Source organism: Gambusia affinis, linkage group LG19 (assembly GCF_019740435.1).
Source record: "Gambusia affinis linkage group LG19, SWU_Gaff_1.0, whole genome shotgun sequence".
Classification (NCBI taxonomy): Eukaryota; Metazoa; Chordata; class Actinopteri; order Cyprinodontiformes; family Poeciliidae; genus Gambusia; species Gambusia affinis.
In genome coordinates, this window is record NC_057886.1 from 3,017,070 (window position 1) to 3,027,204 (window position 10,135).

A 10,135-nucleotide genomic window follows, 5' to 3' on the forward strand; every position below is an offset into this window, starting at 1 on the left:
GGTCTCAGTATTTCTGAAAGCCTCTGGTGTCACTGAAACTGTTCTCTACAGCGTACTTCCTTTCTGATACTGGAACTTAGATCCTGGCGGTTTGGACTTGAAAACAGTCCTTAAGGTGGTTCTGTGACTGCAAACAGAGGGTTTATTTCTGCTGTGCTTTCAGGATCCAGGTGAACGATTTGATAGTGGAGGTTGATGGGACCAGTCTGGTTGGCGTCACCCAGAGCTTCGCCGCCTCTGTCCTCCGCAACACATCAGGCACAGTCAAGTCAGTCGCATTTCCTTTCTGCGAACTCACGTTTTTAATTTTGGAAGCTAATAAAGGAGTTTCATGCTTCAAATGTGTGAGTTAAATGTTTTTTCGTTTTATTTTAGGTTTGTTATTGGCAGGGAAAAGCCGGGGGAGCAAAGCGAAGTGGCTCAGCTGATCCAGCAGACTCTGGAGCAGGAGAGATGGCAGAGAGAGATGATGGAGCAGAGATACAAACAGTACATGGACGACGACGAAGAGGTAGGGGGAAGACATGCAGCACATCAAAGCGATTATTGAAAATAAAAAAGTACAGCTTAGATAAACTTGTCCAGGTTTTTTTCTCTGTGTATTTCTGAAGAACACAAAGCAGAGCGCATCGTCAGCTGTGCTGCGTGCGCCTGCTGCAGCTTCACGTAACCACAGGAAATCAAAAGTGTCCCTTCGTTGTGTGTTTGTGTTGAGACAAAATGTCGTCTGTGTGAAACCACACGGCCTGTCCTTTCTCAGTCTAACTTCTCCACCTTGTGGTCAGAAAAGGGAACAGAACCCTTTCTATTAGCATATAAATTGCCTTTGTTATTTGATGCCAAGAAAATTACAATTATCTATTAAAAATGTGTTTAATAGCTCCATCTGCTTGCGTGTTTTCCCTATGAGTTAGTCATGTAATTCCTGCATAACTCAGCTGCAAATTGGATAGTGAAAGGAAATTACATAGATTGTTGAAAGAGCATCAACGATTGTTTTTGCACCTGCTAATATTTTTTGGGGACACATTACAAAAACATTTATCTTGCGTATTTATATCTGTTTATGTTGTAGTTTTTACTTATTAATTCGGGATGCTTTCAGACACAAGCATAGTTTTTGTGACAGAAACTGTGAGAACGGTGCATTCAGGGTCACATGCAGTGTTAGTTTTTCCACAAATTGGCCAGAAAGACATATTTTCATCTAAACGGATATTTAAATACTGTTAAATTCATTTGTATTCACAGAATATACAAATTCCTAATAAAAGCTGGGTAAATGGTTAGCTTCTTTAAAACCATATGTAGTCATTATAACAAACAAACAAATACTTGGTGTGAAAACGAAGTTAATATAGACATCTTGTTTGCTGTGGTCTATACGCTGATAACCAGGTTGTCTTTGTGTCAGTACAGAAGTGTAAGCAGAGCTGAAAATCCATTATGATGATTATATCATGGCTTTATAACCTGATTACAATTCAATACACCCTGTTAATGTAAGACTAACTTACTTTGTGATGTAGCGCAGAAAAACATGATAAATGGTCAGGACTGGAGATTGCCATTAATCATTTGGATTCATTTGGATTTTTTACCTTAAAGGTTCTGGCTACATTTAGTCTTTCTCTTGAATATTCACATTCAATATACAGCACAATTACATTTTTTGTTGTTCAAACTACATAAAACTCCCTTCCAATAATACAATTTTTTTTAACAAAAAAAAAAAATTCTTCAATTTGTTACAATTAGTCAACTTGAAAAGCGAAAGGTTTCTCACCAGCCTACACTGCGAATTCCAATATGGCTGCCATGTGTATCCAATAGAGTGAAAGTTGAGATACTAGAATTTTATTAATCAAACAATATACTGTTCAGCTTCAAATATTGAACATGGTCCTTTAAATGCTTGAATATGTTGTTTGATAGCTTTTATTGTCAAAAGAGATTATAGTAACTGAGAAAAACAACCAGCAAACCAAACTGTTGTTCCTACTTTTAACTGAGATGCTGCCACATTGTGATAGTCGCTCTCAATTCAGGAAAAAATGTGACATAGTTTAAGCCCACAACACTTGCAAGACTACTAGCTAGCAGTTAAAGGATTATCAGTTTCCTTCTCTGTTCTCTCATTTTATGCTTCTAAATGTATTTTATTTGCCTTCTGTCTGTGATTAGACTGGCGAATACGCTACAGACGAGGAGGAGGAGATGAGCCCGATGTTTCCGAACTCCATCGAAGTTTTTGACCTGGCGGAGAACCAGGACACCTTGTCTCCTGTAGAGCTTGATCCTGAGAAGCTAACCCACAAATTCAAGGAGGTGCGTTTGGTTTTCAGCAGATTTACTGCCGTTTGCTTCTACTTTTTACTTAAATAAACTTTTCTTTATTGGGTTTGTTATATGCTCTGAGCTAAAACCAAACGTCCTGGTATCTATTTTTGTTGGTGTAGCTCCAGATTAAACATGCGGTTACGCAGGCAGAGATCCAGCTGTTAAAGAGGAAGGTGAGCCCACTTTGTTTTCAGTTCGTTTCCACAGGATGAGTTACAAAAAAAATAAAAAAATAACGTGTGGTACAGAAGAGAAAACACATCTCTGTCTGTTCTCAACAATGACTTAATGCTGGCTCTCCCACCCACGTACCACCTCCTCCCTCCCACAATGACACCCCCTTACCTCCAGCTGGCTCATGCGGAGCAGGATAAGTTGCGTTGGCGGATGGAGCGCGCTCAGTTGGAGCAAAACATCAGAGACAGCAAGGAGAGGATGGAGAAGCTCGAGGGCTACTGGATGGAGGCACAATCCCTGTGTAAGGTAATTTCATAGAGAATAAATAAAAAAAATTATAATAACAAGACCTCCCTTGTCCAGTAAAAGCTGGTTTCTGGCGATTTAAATACTAAGCATGTGTTTTTAGGCTGTGGATGAACACCTGAAAGAAACCCAGGCCCAGTATCAAACCCTAGAGAGGAAATACAACAAAGCCAAGAGAATGATTAAAGAATACCAGCAAAAGTAAGAGAAGCAAAAAAAACGGAGAGGAGTACCTGATCTGGAGCTCTGGATGCTAAATGATCAAATGTGATGGTATTGAGCGTAGAGTTAAACATGAATGTGTGTTTATGATTTGTAGGGAAGTCGAGTACCTGAAGAAGGAGACCGCTCAGCGGCTTGCACAAGAAGAGAGTGAGGCGACACACAAAGAAGAAACAGACAACCTGCAGGAAAAGGTCGGTGGCCGGTCCGTGTTTATCACGCTCACTTCCGTTCCCTCTACGGATGTAGCGATGCTAGCTGTTAGCCGTCTCATACTGTTCCCTGTTAGTGCTACATCTTCTCATCTCAGTGCCTGCCTCCATAATACAAATATCCCAACGAACTATCAAGATTCGGAAAGTTCTGCTCAGTCATGTGACCTGTATCCCCCTCACTCCACACGCTTTCCGAATAGCGCCCTGGGCAACTGCCCTGTTCGTCATATCAGAAACCATCACTGCATCATATAACAGGCAAAAAAAGGGTTTGGCTCATTATATTACTGTATTATTATAACTTTTTACTCTGATTACAGCAAATCATTATTTAGTATATTAATTATTAGTTATAATCATCTTATGATTAACATTTCTTTATTATTTTTGGTTTGATGCATAGACTGAAGCATCTTTATAGAGTGGCAATATACCACACTCATATTACCTGCTCAAACTGCCAGGTTCTCTGCTCCATTAGAGGTTACCATGGTTACCGAACATGCTGATCTCCACTGTGCTCTATAAAGTGGATGGTTTGGAGTTAGATACAACTATGAATGCTTGGAGGCAACTTCTCTGTCCACTTTTCACAGGATAGTTATTTTACATCACTAAATCTTATACAAGCCTTGATACAATTATGACAAAGACATCTGAGAATTACTGTTTTCTTGTAACAAATATACAAGAACAGCATGTTGCGCTGTACATTTTTTTAAACAAAATATTTCCCTTTGCTAACGCGATAGAAAGTCCACCAAACTGGGTCACGATTAATAGATTCTTTTTGTCAGGGACCAAAACCTCATTGTCAGATAACTTTAATAGATAATAGATAACTTTTCACCAGGTGACTATGAACCCATCCAGGCACTGAACAGATGCTGAGAACAAATGAAGGTGTGGATGCGTCGTAACTTTCTTCAACTGAACAGAAACAAAACTGAAGTCACTATCTTTGGACCTACAGAGAGGAATGATCTAGAGACAACGCAAAGATTCAGCTGGGAACTAGAAATCAGGCCTAAAATCTGGGCGTAGAGATGAACTCTGGCCTGAACCTTCAGAGCCACATAAAGACACTTACAAAGACAGCCTTCGATCACCTGCAGAACATTTCCAGGATTAAAGGACTAATGTCCCAGCAAGAGCTAGAGAATCTCATCCATGCTTTTATCTTTAGTGAAATTGATTGACATGACTTTATAATTTTCTCATAGGAATCAAAGTTATAAACAGTGATTAGTATGTGAGTGGATTGCTACCCAATAAGGAGCACAACCAAGGACAAGTCCCTCGATTCTAGAACAAATTATTAGGTATTTCAAATTTTTCAGAGTTGTGCTTAGGAGAAATTTTTGCCTTCTTTTTGTTATATTTGTTGCTGCATTATTTTGATTTTTATAAGCAAACATGCCGTACCAACTTAAATCGTATGTAAAAAGTTGTTAGGCTAAAGTACTCATCTGACTACAAATGAATGAACCTTATGTTGTGTGTTTTTTTCCCACAGATTACAGACCTGGAGACCAAAGTGGATGCCTTGAAGAGCCCTTCACCACCCTAAGCTGCTGCTGAGTCCTACCTCCTATCTGTGACCAGAAGAGGGGGTCCTCAGCCTTCATTCAGACCAGGGCCACATTAAATCCCAACTACCCATCTGCTGCACGGACAGACCTGTTAAAAAAACTAAAAGCGGCAATCGTAAAAGAGAGGCTGAGGAGGACGCCGCTCCTCATCCCCTCCCAGAATGCACCACCTGTAATAACCGGAATCCTCCTCTTGTGTGTCTTCCTGTCAACCAGCTTGGCAATCAACTAAAATAACAATCACTTGACTTGTACCCCGTCTGTGGATTTTTTCCCCCTCTCGTCATCAATGGTATCTTTCCAGGTTCTAATTATAATTCAACTGACTTCGTTTAAAACAAACAAAAAAAAAAAAAGGAAAAAAAAAAGCGCTTTTAATACCCAGGCTCGTCACAAAGTGCTTTATAGACGGTGGGCATGAATGCAGAACAAAACGGATCAGAGGACAAATGATTGTTGCTTTTTAAACTCAGTGAACCACGAGTTTGCTTCTTTTTTTTTTCCTCACAAAGAGGACAAGTTGTTCTTCTGTTTGTTGGCGTCGATCAATGGACTCAACGACTACTGAGACGAAGAGCGGTGGACCTGGCCGATGACCAGACAAGAAATCCTGATAGGGAACACAATGTTTAAAAGGAAAAAGCCAACAGAACGCTGGTAGTTAAGTAATAAATAGAATTCTAAAAAAAAATAAATAAAAAAACTGAAAGACGTTTCTCATCCAAGCCTGTGAAACTGCAGAGAGCCTTGGAAACCCATGTCTGTGGTTTCCCTCCTTCAGCTGACAGTGTGTCTACCATAAAGTCTGAATGGCGGAGGTGTATATACTCTCTACTCGTTTATTTAAAAGCTCTTAACTAGCTTAGGCGGGTTGGTTGGATCTAGTAGATCAGAACGAGGCAGTGTCATGAGTGAATGATGCTTCATATTGCTCAGTTTCATCTCTTTTTTTAAAATCTACATCAGTGGCAAACAGGGTGTAAGCATTCTATTCTGTGCGGGTGGAGCTTCTCATGTTGTGTGCTGTCGGTGTCTGCGATATCTGTGGGCTTTACAGGCGAGCCGAAGCTTCAGCTCTAAGTTCTTTTACGTAAGACGGGTTTTTTTTAGCTGGGTTTCAGAATGCCAAGTGCAGTGACATTCTGAAGCTGCGTTTCCAGTAAAATGTGCATAAAACTTTGTTGACATTGTTCCGTCAATGTTAAAAAAAACCTATTTCTCAAAGTGTTTCTAGTAAATAAGAAACGCAATTTAAATCACAGGTTCTTCTTCTTCTTAATTGTGGTCGGCAAGTAATCACACATTAATAAATTTGTTCACGTGGCAATTTGTTAAAAAACCTTCCTGTTGTCTTCTTCGTCTTTTCCGCCAGGAGTAACGTCCGGCTGTTGACCACATGACTCCTGTGATGCGGAGAAAAAGTGTTTTTACCGTCAGACTGAAAAACCACTTCATCCTAAAGCAAAAGTTTTTTTTTCTTTTCCTTTTTCCGAAATTGCAGTGTTTTCATTTCGCAATTCCAATTTGCGCAATTTTACAGTCGATGGAAATGCAGCTTTAGACTGTTGTGTGACGCATTAATGGTGATATTTTCTTCCAGGTTTGGATTTAAGATGCTCCAAACGTTTCGGAGTCTGACAATTGTTTTAAGAACAAATGATTGGTTGTGGGGGGAAAAACGTTCGACATTAAGTGTCCACACCCTGTTATAGGATCAGGCTTTTGTGTTTTGAACAAAACAAAATCAACAAAATTATTGAACAATATTCTCCTGTACTGTTTTTACTGACTTCTACAAAGCTGCTTAAATCTAGTTTTTTTAAAGTCATAAAAGTATTCTGATTCTTAAGATAAAAATGAAAATGAAATGAAAGTGTTCTGGTAGGGGATCAGTAGATTATCTTCAGTCTTTATTTGATGTAATGACAAAACCCCATATAAGCAAAAAGAGCAATAATTAGATCTTGATACTTTTAGAACTAACATGTTTATTTGATACTTTGTGTTAAACGGGTTTTAAAAAAAACCCTTATTCAAAAACTATTAAATACCAACAACCCAAATAAGTCCCTTATAAGAAGAAGCCTATTGTGAGCCCACATAGTAGTTGGTCCCACACTGACTTTAGTTGGGTTTTTGGTGTTCTAGAGCTCTATCAAGGTTTATAAACTGTCAATATCTTACCTGCAATAGATTATTCTTTTAGCTTATGGACTTTGATGAAAGAGAAAGCCGAGTTAGTAGAAGTTGACCCAAAAGCAAAGCAAATTTCTACTATAATAAAACAATTTCCATCTTAGAAATGTTACAGTTGTTCATTGGAAAGTTATTTTTGCAGGTTTGCTAATTCTAAAAATAAATCTTCAGTTATTTACAGGGCATTCTGGGTATGTTAACCCAGGTGACTTGCTTATTGTTAAACGGAGTATGTTACGATAAGTTCGTCCAAGAAACTGTAATGCAAAATTATAAGAATAACATAATTTTATTGATCATCTGATTAATTTTTTTAAATATATGTTTAAACTTTATGAAAAGAACTCAGGTGTTCATTTCAGGGACACTTGAGATAGTTTCTTTTGCTTTTCACGTTACATTCTGACAGATCCAACTTGTTTGCTTGTTGAAAATAATTGACTTATGTAAATTACCATAAGAAGTTAAGATGACTGCTGAGATCCCCTCAACAAAACCTACTCTGAAAATCTATACTATCCCTTTTGAATTTCATTTACATTTTTGATAACAGTGTTAAAAATGTCAAATTCATTACAATTTTTGAAAACAGACTTGAATATACTGTTGAACTTTTAGTATGAAAGACCGTTTGAAATTGTACCTCCAAAAATTTACACCCAAAAAGGTGAATTGATTTACTGAACATGTAACGTGTCACTGCCCTGAGTGCAGAATAGTTCAATTCTGTAAAGTTTATATTTCAGCATGCCATGTTGATTTTCTGCATGTAACTGTACTTAGCTAGCCTGTAGGTTGCTACAAGACAAACATGCCAGTAGCGAATGATTTCATTCTAACAAACTTTTGTAAGGGTAAAAAACTGTAGCTCTCACAAAAATAACATCTAACAGTTACTTTACCTTCACATTTAATTTAGTATATGCTCTTACCCATCAGCTAGCAAAACCTTATTGTGTAAATGGGCAACTAAAAAATCACTTTTTGAATGTGTGTCCTTATCCTTTAGCTAGTAACACCTTATGGTAACAGGCTTTTTTTAAACATTCATATTTGAAACACTAATTGCCCTTAACCACTAGCTGGTAAAAACCTATGCTAACGGACGTCTAAATATTACATTATATTTATATTTGAACACATATCAGTACGTGTAAACCGTTAGCTAGTAAAACCTAGCAAAGGTTTAGCTTAATTTCTAAAGCTTTATTTGCTTTAGAAATTAAGCTAACAGGGCATAGTGGTTTAACTTCTGGGTGACATTAGGGTGGGGACACTTGAACATGATAAAGCACCAAGTTTATTATCCAGAAAATTCTGTGCATGTAAACAAACGTTAGCCAAAAATTAGATGCTCCCTGTGCCAGTATTCAGCCTACAGAGTTTGAGTCAGTGACAGCTGCCTAAAATAGGGAGATAAGATCTCTTAGGGGCATTTTGATGGTGTATCAAATTTATTGTCATGGTGGTTCAAAAATAAATCATGTCTTTGCTCTGGTAAATGCTAAAAGACGCTAGGAATGTTTGGAATGTGAGTCACTTTGCTTTTTAAATGCTGAGAATAGACTAATCGGCCTTGTCACACTGCTGTTACAGTATTCTGTATGTTTTTACAATTATATATTTAACTGTTCAGTTATTAATGGTGTCCACTGGAGATTAGTTATTTGTGTGGATGGTCTAAACGGTGCTTTAGGACAGTATAAAAGCTGTATAGATTGAGTTGCTGTTGTCACCGAGAGCAGCAGGTTTTTTTTGTCTCTTATTTGTTTGAATTCATTCATGAATGCGTTTATTGAGACAGTGCAGCTTGCTGGCAAGCTCTGATTAGGACACATTACTGTTAGTACAGTAAGAAATTGAACTGGGCCCATGTTGTTTTGGTTAGAAATTAATTAAATATGTAGTTTCTTTTCGTTTTACATCCAGAAAAATGTCTGTCTTAAAGGAGTTCTCATCTTCAAAAATCTTACAATACAAATATCAAATACACATGTTTACATTATATCCTCACAGTACATGTTTTATTAGTATTTCTATGTTCAGACTGTAGGTGTCATGATTAAGCAATGAACATTTGGCCGAATTTAGAATAAACTGGACTATGAGCTTCATATTTTTGTTTGAAAACATTTTTGTTAAGAACTCCAGCCTGCTGTATACGCCGTACACAATTCAGATTTTGTAACCATTTACATTTAAGAAACCTGCAGTACGTTTAAACCGGAAGTCGAACTGGAAGGGAACAAGCTTGTTTGAAAGACTTTTTGTTTGTTTTTAAAAGAAAGAAAAATCAGCCATAAGCAACTCACTTGAGTCCTATTATGTCTTTAGTATTTTTATTACAGTTTCATCTCTATTTTGAACTAATGTGAGCTGTACAATAGCTGTTGTATCACCAAAACCGTGGTCACTTTGGGTTTGCCGTCTAAACACAGAAAGTGATCAGTCTGCCTTTTAATGATGTATTAGTTAACATGCTGCTTTTGCCTCTATGACGCCTTTACATGTGTTTTACCTAATGCTGTCGGCCATTACTCCATTGTCTACCCATTGCTCATGTCTGCATTGAAAACAATAAACTGAAGAAAATGAAGCTGCTACCTGTTTGCCATTGAATTCAGACTAAACGCCTAAGTCACTGGGCAAGAGGAAGTTGGAGTACCAGGAGAGAACACAAGGAGAACATGCAACTAGAAAGACCAGGGCGGGACATGGACCAAAGGCCTTCTTGCTTGCGAGGCAACAGTGCTACCAACTTGAGTCCTGCTGGTAAGCAGGTTAAGCATTTTGCTCCAAAATCTTTTGAATAAAATGCATAACATTATCTACTTGTTTCTATTTAATATAAAGACTTATAATTATTCGCTAAGTTTTAATACCGTTATCTCTGCAAGATAAATGTGGAGCTTAATCTTGCGGCCAAAACATTGAACCCCCATGTTACGCCTGCGGTCACAGAAAATTATGGGACACAGATTTTACTGGAATCGAACCAGGGTCCCTGTGAACTTGTTCTGGTGAGCGCAGCTTTTTACCAGCAGTGCAGCTACTACTTCGACGTGTATATGGACGCATTATTTCATT

At 37.9% G+C, this 10,135-nt stretch overlaps 1 protein-coding gene across 1 annotated transcript in view; it reads left to right on the forward strand.

The window, feature by feature from the left end:
* LOC122821390 (neurabin-2-like) overlaps nt 1-9,644 on the forward strand; it is a 27,929-nt gene extending 18,285 nt beyond the window's left edge. The window contains exons 8-15 of the mRNA XM_044099252.1: nt 164-268; nt 376-511; nt 2,185-2,328; nt 2,460-2,513; nt 2,692-2,823; nt 2,927-3,024; nt 3,143-3,239; nt 4,777-9,644. Coding sequence (XP_043955187.1) covers nt 164-268; nt 376-511; nt 2,185-2,328; nt 2,460-2,513; nt 2,692-2,823; nt 2,927-3,024; nt 3,143-3,239; nt 4,777-4,830 — 820 coding nt within the window. The 3' untranslated portion in view covers nt 4,831-9,644. The remainder of the gene's footprint in view (nt 1-163; nt 269-375; nt 512-2,184; nt 2,329-2,459; nt 2,514-2,691; nt 2,824-2,926; nt 3,025-3,142; nt 3,240-4,776) is intronic.
* Nucleotides 9,645-10,135: the final 491 nt, after the last annotated feature.